The 20,282-nt window shown below is 31.9% G+C and overlaps 1 protein-coding gene across 1 annotated transcript in view; it reads right to left on the reverse strand.

Annotated features, from left to right (window-relative positions):
- LOC140431542 (kin of IRRE-like protein 2) overlaps positions 1-20,282 on the reverse strand; it is a 1,293,538-nt gene that overhangs the window by 516,879 nt on the left and 756,377 nt on the right. Inside the window, exon 3 of the mRNA XM_072519445.1 lies at positions 11,173-11,316. Coding sequence (XP_072375546.1) covers positions 11,173-11,316 — 144 coding nt within the window. The remainder of the gene's footprint in view (positions 1-11,172; positions 11,317-20,282) is intronic.

The following is a 20,282-nucleotide window of genomic DNA, read 5'->3' on the forward strand; positions in this document are numbered from 1 at the left end:
ATATAATTATGGTATTCGTTTTGTGTTTTGGTTACATGTATTTCTTGTAAGCTTTTTTTTTTCTTTACAATTTGCCTTTATTTTGTGCAAAACCATGGAGTTCTTTGTCTTGGAAACAATTTATTTTTATTTATATTTCTTTCACCATGAAGTTCCTTGCCGATACTAAGATATTAGACTTAATTTTTGCCCAGCTTTCTTTGACTCCATCACTTTCTGTGATATATGTGTTTTTGCTTTTTTTCGATTATTCTTTTTTGGAATAGGTATCTTCTGAAGCCATCCTATAAGTTTTCTAGTTTTATCTTTGTTGTGTATTTTGGTGTTTTGTTATCACGTATATATGTGTTTTTATTCGGATTTTGCACCCTACCAATTTATGATCGCTTTCTATTTCTGCTGATGTTAGTGCTCTTACATCAAAGATTTGAGAGAGCTGTAACTCTCTATTTGACAGAATATAGTCTGTCATAGATCTTTGTCCTCTACTGTTTTCAAAACGGTATTTGTATTGTTTTCTGTGAAGGAAAAATATATTATTAATACGTATTTCGTTTATGCTGCAGAGATCCGTCAGAAGGTCTCTGTTTTCATTTTTGATATTTTCATTATATCGCTGTTTTATTCCTGGAACTATATCATTGCCAACACGGGCGTTAAAATCACCCATAATAATTATATATTTATCATTTGGGGTCTCGTTTATTATAGTCTGAAGGAGTCCGCAGAAGTTTTCCCTGGTGGTGGTATCTCTGTTTTTCTCTGGTGCATAGATTGCTATTACATTCAGAGGCTTGACATCCAGTTTAACTGTTACACTTAATATTATTTTAGAAGTATATTTATATTCTTGTACTTGATGTAAAAATTTTTTGTGTACTAACAGTGCAACTCCTTTTTTGGGTCTGGTTTCTTTCGCAACACCACTGTAAATCATCAGATAGTTGTCTAGCATAATTGGACCCTTTCTCTTTTTCTTCGTCTCTTGTAGTGCACATAATGTCTATATTTTTTTCTACAAGCTCTTTTGTAATTTTCTTCTCTATTGTGTTTAGAAACTTTACATTCCAACTACCGATGCGAAGTATATTTATCGTTTTCTATAAATTCGTTTTTTTTTCTATAAAGTCGATGGCAAAAAGGGAATAGGTAGAAAGAGGAAGTCATGGCTGCGAAATATTCGAGACTGGACAAACATGACTGTAGACGAATTATTCCACGTTGCAAAAGATAGAGAAGCCTTTAAAAATGTGGTCGCCAACCTCCGTTAATGGGGACGGCATAGGAAGAAGAAGATAAATTCGTTGTCCTCTTTCTCGCTTTAGTCGTCGCGTCGTAATGAAGTCATTCCTGTTCCGAGGCATAATCCTGTTTCTATGAGCTGTATGGTTTTAAAGTCTATAAATCAGTAGGGTGCTAACCTGGCACTCCAACAATTTAGATACATAAATATTTACGTATCATTACACTATACTCTGTTTTCCATTTTTCACTTACCTACCTTAAAACGGGTTCAGATCTGTGTTTTAAGTAGTTGCATAATCCCCATATTGTGGTATTAAAGAAGTCATTATTCGCGACTTTTGCCAATTTTTTTTACGGTCTTACCAACTGTATTCATTTCCAAATTTCTATGGATGTCATTGTTCCTGAAGTAACAAAGAATGTTTCGTAAAACAATGTTTTAAAGTAATTACTATTTAAATGGAAATAAGCCACAATTAAACGGTAAAGTACGTTTATTGACGTTTCAATTTCCACTTCGGAAATCGTTCTTTAAAAAAAAAAAAAAAATCAGAACGATTTCCGAAGTGGAAATTGAAACGTCAATAAACGTTCTTTAACTTTTAATTGTGGCTCATTCCCATTTAAATAGTAATTACTTTAACATGCCACAAGAAAATAGTTTCAGATCAATATTATTTTGAAATCGCGGGCACTTACTGGCACACAAAAATATTACTCTTACTGGCACTCTCCCAGAGCAGAATTGCATATGTATTGTCATTTATTATAGATTGACCAGATGGATTCTGTTGTCAATAGTCCATAATTTTTTTTAAACTTGATTTCTTCCATTTCTTTCTAACATGGGACTTCCAGCTTATCGTGTAGGCTAAGTTCTAATTGATTCTTGATAATATTCACACACTACAGCATCGCAGTATTACTAGCGAAGATGGCTATTATGTGCTGAACTGATTTAGAGGTTTAGAAAACTAGTTTATAGTAGGTACAGAACACAAACACACTACCTTGCGGTACTTCTCCGTTAACTTATTGTATTTTCGAGTAAGCTTTTCTCTGCTTTTTCCTAAAAACTTTATTAGAAATTCATAATTCCAATAATGATGTGTAGTCTGTGGGTATAATTTTGCGTAAGGTATATTATTCTTCGTGTAATATTTATTTTCAAAACGTACATTACGTTATTTGTCTCATCCTTTTTTAATAAAATTTATCTCATCTTATAGCTTCTAAACTACAATATGAGAGACATGTTTTGATACAACATGAGAGACATTGACAACATATGTCAATTTTTTTATGGTCTTTCTGGGTAGTTGTTTTAGTATTTACCTCGTGATCAAATCAAACTCAAGTTTCCAGTAGATCAATGGTTCCCTTGAATTTATTAGCCACTTACTTTGCAATAATTAATTTAATTTCACATTCTTTTTGTGTGAGGTTTTCGAAATCAAGTGTGTTGTCATATTAATTTTACTAAAATGTTATAGATTAAGGTAAAAATTTCGCTAATTTGTATCGGAATATAATTTTCTTGGTCTTTTCTCCGATTTTGTTGGTAGGTATTCTGCATTACATGTTTTATATTTTTGGATTGAATACAGAAAAAAACTTAAATTGTTTTAATGTAACCATAAGGGAAGATCTACATTATTTTGATAACTACACTATCAAAAAGTTTATTAATGATAATATTATAAACCGGGACTATTGGGCAGATTTCCTATAACATATATATTTTTAATTCCAATTTCTTGGAAGATTGGACGATTTAAGATACGTGTATTTTTAAATATAAAAAATAGTTTTTTTAATACTTAAGATATATTTTAGTCAAAAAAAAGTTTCTTAAGTGTTTTATTTTGTCAAATTAAATTTTTTCTGTATAAAAACTGGCCTACTACAAACCTTCCTTTCAATTTGGACTGTTTGCCAATTCAATCGGTCGATTTGCTCTTAATTGAGGTTTAGTTTTTTTACGATACAAACAAATAAAATCGATTATCAGTGACATCGTTATTTTTGATAACGATTATATTTTATATTTTTTTATATTTCGACGAACTATTGGATAGTATTATATAAATAATTATAAAGGAACTGATAAATTTAAAAAATGGAATTAAACTGAAATATCCTTCACTTTAATAAAATTTAATAAAATATTAAGATCGATACAAATTAATTGTTATCTTTTTTTACGATTGAAAAGAAGCTATTACGAAAATTAAAAAACTTACAAGGAAGTTAAAGATTCCTTTTGTAAAACGGTATAAAAATTTTTGAAGTTATACTTCTATACGCGCGCTCCACTTTGGAAATTTGTATGGGAGTGAATCTGTGAAATCATTACATATGTAAGATAATGAGTAAGAGCGAGACAGAAGATATATTTTCTCTCTCTTCCTCTCTCGAATATAAAAATGTTCCTTTTGTATATATATTTAATATTATATATATAATAAAATATTTATTAATATTATTATTTTTGTGATATGTTTTGTATTATTTATTAAATGTTTATAATTATATTAGTCTTTTGTATTTCAAAACAATAATCTCAATAAATCACTGTATGACCCAGAACTGTCAATTTTGAAATGAATTTGTGTCATGTCCTCGGTAGTATAGTAGTCAGTATCCCCGCCTGTCACACGAGAGACCGGGGTTCGATTCCCAGTCGAGGAGGACTTTTTTATTAATATTATTACATGGTTATGCGTAAGTAGAAAAGTTATGTATATTATTTTCATTTTTAAATACTTATGAATATTGCATTTTAATTTGTATTGTATTATTATATTGAATTGTGTTGCACTGTATTATACTGTATTATAGTGTATTTTTTATGTATATAATTGTCATTTTTAAATACTTATGAATATTGCATTTTAATTTGTATTGTATTATTATATTGAATTATGTTGCAGTGTATTGTAGTGTATTTTTATATTAATAACAAAATAAACAATGAATTTTACTGCAGAGTATGTGTAAAAAAATTTTTGCATTCAACTCCTTTCATACATATATGAAAATAAAAATATACATTTTCATCAAAATATTGATTCGATCCTTCATTTACTATACTCCTATTACAGGTCAAATGTTGTTTATTAATTGTTAGTAAGTTGCTATTAATTCTGTTTCTCTTTCTGCTATGTCTTACCTATAGCATTACATATGTTGTAATGATTGTGCAGATTGACTCCCAAATAAAGTTGTAACGGCGAATACGTGTATATAAGTGTAACTTCTACCGGCAGTCCCACTGGACTGCCACACCCGTTTTTTTTTTTCAATATTTTAAAAATTATCCAAAGTGAGTTTATACATTTTCAGAATTTTTTCGATCCTATCAGATCATCATCAGTAAAAAACCTACAAATAAGTATACCCACTTAAAAATGAAAACAAAATGGCAATAATTTTGACATTGTAAATTAAAATTGTGGCAAGGAGGTAGGAACAAAACAGGATGTTATGTTTAAGAGTATGTCTTGTCCCACTGGATACGCTGTGTATACAAACATTTGGGTTTGTGTTCTATAGAAAAGTATTTAATATAGATTTGAAGTATGCAGAAGTTATTATTTAAAAAAATTAATTTTAGAGTTAATAGATTACAGGTTGCTCAACGTATATAAAATGGAGGTAAGCAACTGTTATTTGTGTTACGAAATATATATTTTAAGATATGTAATACAAAAATAAGATGATATTAAACTTGAAGAGTAGTAGAAATATTTGAGTGGAGAATCAAAATGTGAATATTTGTGTGGTTATATCTATAGATATAATCTCAAATTTGTCAAAGAGTGTGGGAGACAGGTAAATGGCCTGAGGACTGGACACAATCACTATATATTCCCATACATAAAAAGGGAGCGAAAGATTTATGTAGCAACTATCGCACAATTGCTCTAATTGCGCATTGCAGTAATATACTCTTACACATAATTCTCGAGAGGATAAAGCCCTTTTTACTACCTAACATTGCGGAGGAACAAGCAGGTTTCGTCCCCGGACGTAATACTAGAGAACAAATTTTAGACGTACGGCAGATTGTAGAAAAATCCAGAGAATTCAACATCACAACATATTTGTGCTTCAAAGATTATAGTAAAGCTTTCGATTTGGTCAACTGGAGTAAAATGTGGTAGGTTTTGTCTGAAATGGGAGTCCCCAATCATCTGATACTGCTAATTAAAAACCTGTACAATAACAATTATGCCAGAGTTAGAATAAATGGGGAACTAACCGATAGTTTCAGGGTCACAAAGGGCGTGAGACAAGGCTTCATACTAAGCCCAATTCTATTTAACATATAGGCGGAAAGAAGATTTGCAACTTGAGATATGCAGATGATACTACTATCCTCGCTAGTTCTGAAGCTGAATTGATTCACCTGCTACAACGGATAGAAGACGTAAACTTAACAATGGGCCCTAAAATAAACAGAGATAAAACGAGAATCATGATAATTGACAGAGCTAACAACAATCAAAATAATCTGGTCATGATAAACAATATCGCTGTTGTAGATAAATTTGTGTATCTGAGCTCATTAATAACCAACAAAGGAGGCTGTACTGAAGAAATTAAGCTTCGGCCAGCAATCGCAAAAAGCGCTATGCAAAATTAACAAAAATTTGGAAAAGCCGTGAAATAACTACAGATACAAAAAGGAGACTAGTAAGAAGTCTAGTTTTTCCAGTTTTTGCATCGGAATGCTGGACCCTTACTGAGAAAGACAAAAAGAATATAGATGTATTTGAGATGTACTGCTGGAGACGAATGCTGAGAATACCATGGGTGGCCCGAAGAACAAATGAATCCATACTGGACCAGCTAAACATAAAGAAAAGACTAAGAACACAAATATCAAAACAAATAATAAGCTATTTTGGACATGTGCTTCGAAGAAATGGTATTGAAAAACTTACCATCCAGGGAAAAGTAGAAGGCAAAAAAAAATAGAGGTAGATCTCCCACACGATACACGGACCATATTGTTACTACCATTGGCGCTCCATTGTCAGAATGTGCTAGAATGGCAGAAGATAGAAAAACGTGGAGGAACATTGGGAAATTTAGCTAATAGCTTCATGATATCACTATACCTGCATCAGGTTAATCACTAAGAAGAAGAAGAGGATATCTACAGAACATAAATTTATGATAGAATAAACTAAAAATGCTGATGAGAGGTACTTTTAGAACTATTAGAGGGAGTTAAAGGAGGACAGAATATAGTTGTGTGCGGAATGATTATTGACAGAAGTGAGAGGAGGGCGAAAATGGGAATAAAGATTAGATGTCACAGTAAAAAAAGAGATAATATTATGTTTCTAGGAAGGGGGCATAGAAGGTTAATATATATTGAAAACATTTAATGAAATGGTAGGAAACCTCAGATAGACTGGAAAAGAATAGTGGGCTGAATGTTTGTAATAAGTCAGATTGAATAATGTTTATATTGTGAACAACAAAAAAGATAGGTGGAAATGGAAAAGAAAGGAAGTACAACAAGTAATGAGAAAACAATGAGTTGTAAAAGAAACAATAAAATAAAGAATAGAAAAATAATTGTCGATGTATAGGAGCAAAGTCACGATTAAATGAGAGGTGACGATTGACTCAATTGGGGCTGGTCTTCATGTCTCTGACAATTTCTAGATCTCTATACAGATCTAATCGGGGTGTGTTTTTGTCGTGAATGTTATGAATCATAAATACACTGTCTGGAATTTGAGAGAAGGCAAAAGTGTTGTCACGTTTAAAGTGTTCTTCTGATCTAGTGGATAATGATCTATATGTTCTTCCGACATTGGAAGCATCACAGTCGAAGCATGACAGTCTATAAATACTACTTCGGTTTATCTAGTAAATTGTATCTTTGATATTGGTTAAACTTTTATTGGGTATTAACGACTTTAAAAGAAATATGAATATTATCATCCGAGCTTAAAATGACGTGTTTATTCCTTTCAGAAATGAAAGAAATGTGAAAAGGCAATGACCTGTAAGAACGTGAAACTAAAGAGTTAAATGCAAAGGCTAAATGTTGTAGAAATTTATATATTCTTTTTCGAATGAGTTTATCAATAATGTTTGGTTTGTAGACAATGTTTATTGCGAATTGTTTGATTATATTTAACTTCTTATTAAATTCAAGTGGGGATAATGCTGTAGTACGCAATCTGTGAATAAACCTTCTAACAGCGAAATGTTTATATAAGAGAGGATGATTGGATTTAAAATGAATATCATCAGTTTGGGTGGGCTCTGATAAATCCCAAAATTGAACTGATCGTTGAGTCTGATAATGAGAATAACTAATAAACATAATAATAACAACTAATAAATTAAGCTAATTAGTTTGGCTAGGTTAACTTTGGTTTTTGAAAGTCACATGTTTGGGTAAAATTCAACTGATAATTAAGAGAGATTGATGTGTATTGACATAATCTCGTGTAGTAATAGGTGTTGATACAGATTGGCGCCTAACGTCGGGAATAAGAATTTTATGTTTCTTGGCACATAATGGGGTCTGAACAAAAGAATTAGAATATTAAGTGATATTTAAAATTGAAATTTAGTTTTTGACATAATATTTTGTACATAGAAAGTTGATCGAACAGTTGAACGCCAACTATTTTTAGAATAAAAATAGTAAAATAAAAGATAATAGATAAATAAAATAAAAAAAAAATTAAAACAAAATACGTATTTAACACATTGACGGGCAACAACGTCTCATCATACGACAGAATCATCATACATATGAGTGACACCACTAAAAACTGTGGATGTCCTGATATGGCCCAAGCGGATTTGTAATAATAATGCACATATATAAAAAAATATATACCAGTAGTTTCAGGGAGAGGTAAATAAATGGAAAATAAAACAAAAAACGCAACGGCTATAGACGTCAGTATCTCATAACAAACATTTATTTTACACACTTTACTACACAGACGTCAATACACGTCTTCATATTGTGCATGACAATGGAGTTTTATCTGCACATACTTCACACCTATACCTTGTTTCTTTTTGTTTCTTGTCTCTTGTACACTAATTACATTTCAAAAATAAAGTTTGTGGTTATATTCAGGCAAAGATATCTCTTCTAAAAAATGTTGTTCTGTAACATCTGTTTTAAGTGCTGGTTTTCCTTTAAATTGTTGTTTTACCAAAGCTCTGATATCAGCAACTTTGAAGACAGTGAATGACTCTTGTAAAAATTATCCATAAGGACAGGTATGGTCTAGGATATGGTCCCAATTATCGTAAAACTAATTGTTCAGTTTTTGAGCTTTCGCCTTTATTTTTTGTTTTTGTCAGTGAACTACAGTCACGGTCCTGGTAAATTTATATATTTAAGACATAACCGTCATGAGTAGTAAGTTCATAGAACCCTATCCCATACTTCGACTTTTTGTTTTTATTGTATTGCTTAAAAGTCAGTCTGCCTCTAAACAGGAACATCGCCTCATATAGCGATAAGGTTTCACACGGTGAATACACAGAATTACTATGATTTATCATTATATCCAATAGACTTCGGACTTATCTTTCCTATCATACACATCAGGAATAGCGTTAAAACATGAAAGTATTTTGAAAAATTAAAGGCAAATATCGAGCACAATTTTAATAATCAAATCTTGCCCAAGTACTTTCTCTTTCTACAGTATCATCAGGGGCATTTCGTCAAATTTGGGCTATCCAGCAAGCGCAGAATGTAATAAACATGAAAATGAAACATAAATTGTACATAACACTACACTAGAACAAGGACAAACGCCTTTAATTTTTCAAAGTTCATTTATTCGAGCATTCAACCTTATATTAATTTAATGAAAGTATTTGTTTAAATCTAAGCCCCCTTATCGTATGTCAAAAAAAACTAGATCATAATTAAAAGGAGAGTAACTAAACAACTTTCTTATAACTGGTATCTTCACTATACTTTACGGTTATCATTAAGCGTTTCCTCTTCATCTTCCAATATCTCTGTCTTAATTCTTGAACCACTCTTAATCGATGAATCGTATGCGTCGGGTTCGTAATTTGCATCACCAATAAATTCTCCATTATCACTAAAGGGTTTAGGTTCTCATTCATCTTCTAGTGAATTTATATCATCATTAGTCTAGTTCTCATGTAAGATTGTCATGAGATTATTAATAATATTATGAATATTAATATGACAATTTCATCTCAGAAAACTAAAACAATAGTAGTCAGCAGAGAATCAACCAGATGTAAAATAGAAATTGATGGCATCAGTATTGAACAAGTAATGGAAATAAAATACCTGGGAATTACCATATCTATCTACGGAGAACTGGACAAAGAAGTGAGAGATTAAGTACAAAAAGCAAATAGACTGGCAGGATGCCTAAATAACACTATATGGTGAAACAGACCCATTAACACTGAGATGAAGTCAAGAATTTATAAAGCCAGTGTAAGACCAATAATGACATATGCCTCAGAAAAAAGACAGCTACAACACAAAGGCTACTGGAAACAACAGAGATAAGAGTACTGAGAAGTACTGAGAGATCGAAAGGGAAGTGAAGACATTAGAAGAAAATGTACCGTACAGTGCATAAATGAATGGACACAAAATAGAAAAAAATAATGAGGTAACCATATAAGCAGAATGGAGCAGATCCGTGTCGTCAAAATAGCAAGAGATAAGTTACCAATCAGCAGAAGAAGTATCGGACGACCACGCAAAAGATGGAGTGACAACCTGCCATAGAGGTATTAATTCGACAATGAACAAGCAGAATTGCTTACAAAGCGGAAGAAGAAGAAAAAGATCAATCTAGTTCAACCACCACAATAATGCTACTTCGGTAGCAGCATTCATTATTAAATATATAAATGAAAACACTCATAAATACACATACATTTTTTCATATAAAAATAATTACCAAAAATACATAACTCAAATATTTAGCTTTGTCATTTATTTTATTATACCCTGTATTATGGAATAAACTTAATTAAATTACCCCAATTTATTATTAAAATGTGCGTAACACAAAAAATAGGAACTACAAAATTCACGTAACGTTCAACCTAGACATTTTTTTTAGAAGAATACATTCAATATTATGTGTCTCCGAATCTAAGATTCCCCCATAAACGGCAGAAGTCAGCGGATATGTTTAGTATTAAATAAAGCGTTAGATGTAACACTTAAAAAAAAATTCATGTTAGTTCGACGTTCCAAAACGTTAGGAATACAGAAAACGAGTTTATTTTAGGGCGCCTCAGCAAGTCGTAAAATTGGGCTGTCGTATCATGCAGGATAACTCGAATGTCTAATTGTCTATAGACGTTGCTGTCACATAAAGTACTCATTTCCTAATGTGCCGTGCTCCTCAATGTGGTAAAGAAAAATAACAAAGATGTGATATTTATAACCTTACATAATGATTGATCTTTCATTATGTTTATTACCTAAGTTCATTACCTAAAGAAAATAATGCCAATACAAAAAATCATACTAGCCAGGATTATATTGGTTTTATTAAAAAACTTATTTTAATATACCCACCCTTGTCTTATAGTTATACACGAAAAGTCATTACTATACTCAGAGAAACTTTTAATTTTCGTATACATTTCTGACGTAAGTGGAGTACTCCACAAAATTAGCGTTATTAATTTATTTAACTAACATTTATGCATATTACAATTGCTTAAATTTATTATTTTCAAAATGTTTTCCTCTTAGCTTGTTGTGCACTCTAAAAAATTGATTTGATTTTACAATTTGTGAATAAAACATGATACACCCTGTACTTTTCTTTAAATTATTGGTCCAGTCGTAATTTGGAAAGTTTGAATGCGATTTAATTTAAATTTAGTGATGATAGACACTGGGAAACTTACCCAAAAACCACTTGAGCACTGGAGGCGGGTTTCCATAGTGAGACACACACTTTATAACTGCCACTTCTCCGTGAAGGGTGGTGAGGTTGTGCCCGGGTAACACTTGGGTACCATTGTATTCTACGCGGGGTCTCTGGGGAGGCACTGAAACGAAAACAGATAATTAGTTACTGGTAGAGGTCGGCTGCTGGACTTTCCAGACGATATATTTTTGGGTTAAGGGTCTGGAACAACATTTTCATTATTAGGAGAGAGCACACTCAATAAAATGGCCCTTAACTATTTCTCTATTTGCTTTACAGATTAAAATAATTACCCGAATAGTTGGGATTAATTTAATTTACGCCAAACAAAATGTGTTTTGTGATGATTTTATTTCCTTAAGAAAAACATAAAATCTGTTGTATCTATCTTTTTGCTTATATCTTAAAAAATATTTATAAATAATTATGGTATATAGTCAACTTAACGACTGAGAAGGCGGGGTCATTAAGCTAGTTGATTTCTGTGAGTAGTTTAGAGGGTACTTGGTTTGAGCCACGCTCGAGTTCACAACTTTTAAAACGTTTTAGTGGAAAATTTCAAGGTAATCTTAAATTTTTTGAGTTAAAATTCAGTCAATAGATGTATGAGTAGTTGTATGAAAAATAGGATCTTATGGGTGGGGAATGCTCATTCTTAAAGTCTTACCGATAAGTGTAAGACTTTATAAATCCTAAATATACATACTGTAGCGAGATTAACTAAAACGAGCGGTTCGAATTTATATAAATATATTTATTTATAAATTTACAGTTCGGTAATACCTTATTAACTAAACTCTATTCATAACATCGTTATATATATATACCAAAAGTATTGTTCTAGAATCATCTTGAGTAGTCCCACCTCTAATTCGTTGTTTGACGAGTCGACCTCCCCCGCGCTCGATACATTTGTCGAAAGTTCTCGGCGCTTTCGAGATGCAACCGTTACAGGGACCACGCCGAAGGCATGTTCGTAACACTGCTCTCCTCTTAGATTTGAGCGTCCCGATCAGCAACTCTATATGTATGCCAAGGATGGCGGAATCTACAGGACTCTCCAGCTCTGCATGAACCCCTCAGAAATAAATAACAATCTACAGACTTTGAAGGACACGATCTCTTGAACACTTGACTTCTGGACTACATGCACTAATGTCTTGCCAAGAGGGTCTTTCACTTCGACCCACCCAATCCAATACTCTTTTTATACATGGATAATCTGCTTGAGCGTCTTGTAGCTGTTTAGGCTGCCATTGATCATTAATGACGGTGGTTCGTCTCACAGGGCAAAGTCGTTCTTCTAATCTAAGACAGTGATTACAATTTGCACCGGATCGCCATTTTGACTAAGCATCAGCATTTGAATGACTTTTTCCAGCCCAGTGTTCGATCTGTTCTAGCTTTCTGACTGTTGTATTATTTTCTTGCAATTTACGACGAATGTGACCTACGTCGCCACCATTCCAACATCTGGTTTCACGTCTCTTCGGCATTATGTTCCGAACTACTTTCCGTACGATTTCCTCCAGACGTTTATTGTTTCGTTCGTTGCTCTCTTCACGGGTTTGTACTAGATAGCTCCGTGAAGCTTGACTAGCTGTTTCGTGCTCCAAGGTAATGGCGAGCGCTTCATCTAAAACTTTCTGTCTTGCTAGTCGTAAAGTTAAATGTAGTTCACTGTCTCTCAACCCATTGACGAAGGTATCTACAGCAATGTATTCCAATATGTGGTCTGGTGCCTCTGGATAAGCCAACAGCGCTATACGAGCAACATCTGCTTTGAATTCTTGCAAACTCTAACTTGCTCGTTGAATTCTACTTCTTAGGTGCGCCTTGTAGACTTGTTGTAAATGGGCATCTCCGTAACGTTTGTCTAATCGAGTGAACAAGTTCTGGTAACATTTTTCTTGACCCTTAGGAATCGATCTTAGGATATCCGCAGCATCACCTCGTAAAGCACCAGTCAAGGAAACAGCCTATTCTTGTTCTGTCCAATGATTGGCTGTCACAATATCTTCAAATTGTCTAAGGTATATGGACCAAGAGGACTTTCCATCAAATAGTGGCAATTTGAATCTCATATTATGTGTCGTTTCGTCTTTCGGTGATTCTTCTTTTACTACCGGATCTAAGGCTACTGTATTAACTGGTGGTAGCACTTTTGTATTGGTTATCATGCTCTCTAACTGTTTGAACTTCTCTTCTACTTTATCAAATGTTTTAGAAACTTCTTCAAATTTCTCATTGTTCTGTCTAGAAGTTTCTTCTATCATTTGAGAAACATTTTCAAATTTCTCGTCGAATCTTCTAGAAACATTTTCGAGTTTCTCGTCGTTTTGTCTAGCTACTTCTTTAATAATTTGAGACGTTTCATCGAATCTTTCATCATTATTTCTAGAAGTCTAGAAGTCTCTTCTATCATCATTAAAACTGCTTCTTCTGTTGATTGAAAATGGAATGTCTCTGGGTCATCTTCATTCTTGTTAAGAACATTCTTCAGTCGTTTTCATCGCGTTTTTCTAGTTGCTCACGCAACTATTTTACTAAAAGTTGTACCAGCAGCATCTTTAGTCAGGCACACACGTATTTTTCATTAAGTATCATTACATATTAAGTTTCATTTCGTAAAGATCACTACCGAATTACGCGGATGTTCCCGACGAACAACACTTTTCAAAAGTTCAAAAGTCTTTTTCAAAAGTCACTGCTAAATTTATTTTCTCATCGACCTCCCCGCGCTCGATACATTTGTTGAAAGTTCTCGGTGCTTTCGAGATGCAACCGTTACATGGGCCACGCCGAATGCGTGATCGTAATAATACAATGGCTTAAATTAGTTACTTCAAATTGAAAGAAAATATTAAAATGAAATAATATGAAATGGAAAGGGCATATTAAGGATATATTTGTAAAATAACAGAATATAAAGAACGTACTAATCGGATTGTAATCAATGTCTATACAAAATTAGGCTTCTAGCAAAAGATAACAGATATATAGACAGCCCAAGCGATGAAGATAAAATGAATAGGAGGCGAAGAGAATGAAAAACAAAATAGTGTATAGGAGTAAGAAAAAAGTATAAATAAGTAGACTGAGAATATCCTGTAAATAATAAAATTAAAAATTTCTACTAAGACTAGACTAAAAAACAGTGAACAATATTCAAAACTACAGAAATAGTATGGGAATAAAGAGTGACACTTAATAAGAGATAAAAACTAAAATTTATATAGATAGCAGAAATATATCACAGCATTGAACTGGGACTGGCTGAAGATGATGAGACTATGCAAACACAGTCTCCACAGTCTCACCATTACAGTCACCATTGTGTTAAATAAATAAGAGACGTCACAACAAGTATAAGAAAGAGTAAAGGTGCAGAAACCAATGGCAAATCTGTTTATCCAATGTTTAGAAAAAAGTATATGAAAATGGCATGGAATTCAAAAGGCAACACTCACCCAGATATTGCTACAAACACTAAAAGCAAACATTATTGTTTTACCAGGGTACAAAGTTCTGAGTACCATTGGTGTAGCATACGTTGTAAATCATCTTCACTTTGGAAGAGTAATATTGCGTCGTCTGCATAGCAGATTATTTTAAGTTGTTTTTATCCCATTTGGTATCCTTTTTTAGTTCTTAATTTTTTTGCTATTTTATCCATATTTCTTCTTCTCATTGCGCCGTCTCTTTTTGAAGGTTGGCGATCCAAATGGCAGTTGTAGCTTTGAAAACAGCTGCAAGAAAGATTTCTGTGGATGAGCGGTCAAACCATATCATCAGGTCTTTTAGCCACAAGTTCTCGCTTCTTTTAACTGATCTTTTGCCCTAAACTTTTCCTTCCAATATGATTTGGAGTATTTCATATCTTTCATTTCTCAACACATGACCCAAGTATTGTATTTTTCTCTTTTTAATTATGCTGACTAATCCTTTTTGTTTACTTATGCGCCGAAGTACCTTACCATTGGTAATTTTTTGTATCTATGGAATTCTCAGCATCCGTCTGTATATATACATTTCAAAGGCATCCATTCTTTTTTCTGTTTCAGAGTCCATTGTCTAACTTTCACAGCCATACAGCAAAACAGAGAAAATGTAACATCTAATCATTCGAATTCTGAGCTCTAGACTAAGGTCTGATCTTGTAAAAAATGTTTTCATGTTCATGAGTATTTTCCTCGTTTGTTTGATTCTTGATAGGATTTCTTTTTTTTTGGATTACACTGATTATTGATATTTGCTCCCAAATATTTTATGGAAGTTACCTGTTTTATTATTTGTCCCTTGGCGTACAAATATACGTTTGTTTGTATCTTCTGGAAATATTTAGATGTAAACCGAACATTTCGCTATGATCAACTACCGCATTCATTATATTTTGTAGTTTTTGTGCGTTGTTGTTTTTAGGACGGTATCATCAGCGTACTTGATGTTGTCCATGCTGGTTCCGTTAATCTTGATTCCACCTTGAACCTCCATCCATAATGGTGTTTCACAAAAGAGGGAATCTCCCTGTCTTATCCCATTGACAGCTTTAATAGAAGAGCTAGAGCTAGGATTAATACTATTACAGGAATTATTAATAAAGACAACAGTCTTTCGGGTTGAACGGAGTCGATTATCATAGCGCCGAGCTTTCGACATACTGGCTAATTGGCTATGCCAAAGCCATTATACAATAAAAAAAAAAAAAAAAAAAAGCTTTCGACATATTCTTTGATGCATTCTTTAGGGCTTTAGATGCCTCACTCTATCGAGCTCCCAGACACTACCATACTGATCACTCAGCAATACATTACTAATACTGGGAACAGAGCACGGTTCATTTATACCGTTGATGGTGACGTGGTTTGGGTGGAGGTTGCCGTAGGGGTTAGCTTGGTTGATTGACGCGGGGATTGGCACAGGCGTTGGTGCGAACATTTCTGACAGCAGGATTTTAATCGATGGGTGGAGCAGATGATATTTTCTTTATAAAAGGTCTCCAAGTCGAAGGTAACGGTATGCTGTTACCTCTTTTATGGGGACAATTTGGCCTTTTCTCAGTTTCTACGGCTTCTCGTATAATTCTTGGTTTATAGAAGCAGATAGGAGCTATGGTTCTGGAGTTTTCAAAATCAATTTTGTGACCTGTATAAAGATGGTTTTGACCTAAAATTAAAATTGAGTTAGAAATGCGGATAGAAATAGGATGTTCATAAATACTATTTTGGATTTTTTGCGAAGTACGCAATCTTCCACCGAAAATACTTTCTTCTTCGTCAAAAATTCTTTTATTTCTTCTAACTTCTTACACAATACCCTATCTAGTAAGTTACAATATCGTTTTACTCTTTACAAACATTTCTATAGACAAAACTCTAAACACTCTGTACTACTACTCTGTGTGAAAACTAAATACAATGTACGGCAACACCACTTATCTCTCATTAAACATTGTATATCCAACACTTATTTCATCTTCCAAAATCAATTCTACAGACAAACAAATGGTGCCCTAATAAGCTCCCCACTATATCCAGTAATAACCAATATCTTTATGGAAGACTTCGAGACCCAAGCACTATAAAGATCAATGCTCAAACCGACATGTTGGCTACGATATGTTGACGATACATTCGCCAGTTGGCTTCATGGTAGTGATGCTTTGGTGTCTTTTTAAACTTACGTGAATGGTATACATCCTAGTATCCAGTTCACGATGAAGGTGGCAACTGATTCATCCCTACCGTTTCTCGACGTTATTATAAAGAAAAACCAATTATCCACCTTCACAAATTAATTCAGTCATTAATACCCTTGTCTTCAGATTAATACACCTTTGGGATGATGGAAGTTGACCCGCTGAGCACCTAGTTTAAAACAAGCCCTCATCCAAAACGGTTACCGCAAAAATCACATTAATAGGAGCATCCAAAGACATCAATCTTCCAATCAATCTTATCCCGAAGACTCAGACCCTCATCGTACGAAAGCTTTTCTTTCTTACATCAAAGGTGTCACTGATAAAATCGACAAAATTCTTAAATCAAGTAGAATAAAGACAATATTTACCCTCAACAAAAACTTTCATCTCTTGTCCCATCAATCAAAGACAACATACCAAATGAACAACACGGAGTTTATGAAATTCGTAAAGGCAATCAAAAGTGGTTTACTCTTTTTGAAGCTTACTACTCGAGAAGCGGGAAATGGCAGGAATTTGCCGGCTTTCCGTGTAGGAATTTGTATCTACCCGACTGTCTGAAGATGTAGGGAATACAGAAATAACGTTGCAACAATCAGTTAATACCAACTCATACACGAAAGGTTTGACGGATTGTGCCGCTTTCGCCGATTATAAATATGTTCGACAAATCAAAGACGTAAGAAAAGTTCATGATAAAATCTGTAAATATTTTATACATATATATATATATATATATATATATATATATATATATATATATATATATATATTTATATATATATATATATATATATATATTATATGTATTATATATATAAATATATTTATTTATATTTATATATATAATATATATATATATATATATATAATATATATATATATATATATATATATATATATATATATATATGTATATATATATATATATATATATATATATATATATATATGAATATATATATATATATATATATATATATGAATATATATATATATATATATATATATATATATATATATATATATATATATATGAATTTAATCCCGGACTATACTCCAAACTCATATAAAATATTAAACACACTATAAACGAAAACGATACTGAAAAAAGTGTAATGGAAATATACTATTTCTTAAAGAACAGAGTAAACGAAGCTAACTAGCACGGATACTGTTTTTATTAACACTAGAGGTTAAAATTGATCATTAGGGCAGTAATTGGCAATTAAAGTTAAACTCTCTTCGTAAATAAATGAAGAAAGTTTTGCTTTCTGGAAAATTTTTGCACAGTGGCTTTTAACACAGATAGCTTTTGTAAACAATGCTTATTTGGTTGTTTATTATTATAGTTGAGGTAATTTTGGACTATACGTTTTATAATTAACGTCCAACCTTCGCATTATTATTAAAATAAAATATAAATAAATGGTTGAAGTATAACTTTCATTTTGATATTTATTAAATTTTTTTATTAAAATAATATTTTAAATTTGCATTCTTAAATATGATTCGTTAAATCCTACCTTTTTCGAATACGTGCTTTATTGTTTTTAAAGTAAAAACATATATTATTAATTTATAGCAGACCGTACCAAAGCCTTAAACTTTTATCACGATAATAAAAGTGAAATAAACATGAACGAATATGCACTTCTAAGAAGTATTATATTTTATATTGCATATTTCGCAGAAGCATAGTGAGCTGTATAAATGAACATAAAATCGTGAAATTACAGATGTCTAGAAATATGGCAGCAAAATCAAAGTTTTTGCATAACAGCGAACAAAATATTTATATGTTGAAAACGTTAAAGCAAATATATATTAAAAAAGAGAGATATTTTACTTTACAGTTCAGTGACTAATTTCAAAGCTTATTAAATCTTGTCACAAATATTTGACAATGAGTTTTAATTGTCTGAAATGAACTTTTGTTTTCAAAGACATTCTAGATAAAGTTTATTAATTTTTTCATACTTATTGGATTTACAAAAATAGGCAAGCGATAGAGGCAATAAACGTACCAATTTTCTGCAGCAATAAATCGCTGCCAACTTTCTGTATTCGATTTAAGAAAGTACGAGGAATAGGCCAGGGAAATAAACAAAAAAAGTACCCTGTTTTTGACACTCGTCCGGCCAGGCAAACGACAGTTGTTTTGAGTAGTATGGACCTCTGTAACAAAAACCTATGTTGTAAACCTAAATAAGTTTCCTGCAGTCGATTTTTTGGACTTACTTAGTTATTAACAAATTAAGGTCAAAAAACGGAAAATTTTTGCTTTTTTCGTCTATAAGCAAAAAGTGAAGCATTTTAAACAAATTTTACAAGAAAAGAAACTTTTAAGTCATATAAAAACCTTCAAAATGGCGTTTTCTAAATGTTTCTATCCTTATTTGTTGCTTAGGAAATTGCAAAATAGGTAAAAAACTTCGGTTTTTTATAAATGTTAATAACTTTTTTGAAAATAAACTTATAACATTTATATTTCAGGGAATGCTGTGTCTTGTAGTGCTTAAAATACGGTTAAAATTTCAAAGTAATCGGTCAAATAGTTTAAAAGTTATTTTATTTGTTTATCCCAAATTAATTTTTTTTGCAACAATATAAGTCAGAAAATTATATAGTTTTAGTCATTGTAAGGCTAATTTATGGAAGAAGAAGACTTGTTATATTATTAACATTAAAAAAAATTTAAAAAATTAATTTGAAATATTGCAAAAAAATTTTGCAAAAACATGTCTATTTTTTGCTTATAAACAATTAGATTACCTTTCTAACCATTGCTTGCAAGAATATTATTTTTTATATTTAAAAAGCCTGAAGTTTTTTACAAATTTAAAAGAAAAAAAAATTGTCCTAAAGTAATTTGGGACAAAGTTAGCCTCTTTTTTTATTTAATTCATAGTAGCTTTGTTTATAACAATTAAGAAATCTTATTAGCGTGATTTAAAAGAACATACTTTTGAGTTTTATTGTACCAAATTTTAAAAATATTGCCCTTTAATGGAATTGTCCACAAAGCTTCAAAATGTGTTCTTTAAAATCGGCCGGCTTAGAAATTTGCGGGAGTTGAGGGGAGGGGGAAGGCGCTGTTAACTGTATCTCTGGTCCTTTTTTATGTATTTCAACGTTTCTTTTTGAACTTGTATGTATTTTTTGCGTACATTACGAATATACACTATTTCAATAAATAAATTGTCAAATAAACTCCTAATTTGTTAAAAAAAAATTTTTTTTTAGTAATATTTAAGGTAAGTTTGAATGTAAAACAGAAATAATTATGATTAATGTATACTTCTTTAATAAAATTGTAAATAATTTATTAATAATTTGATATAAATAAAGTTACAATAATTTCTTTTCATACAAATTTTACTTAT

The sequence above is a fragment of the Diabrotica undecimpunctata genome, chromosome 1 (genome assembly GCF_040954645.1).
Source record: "Diabrotica undecimpunctata isolate CICGRU chromosome 1, icDiaUnde3, whole genome shotgun sequence".
In the NCBI taxonomy this organism is placed as follows: domain Eukaryota; kingdom Metazoa; phylum Arthropoda; class Insecta; order Coleoptera; family Chrysomelidae; genus Diabrotica; species Diabrotica undecimpunctata.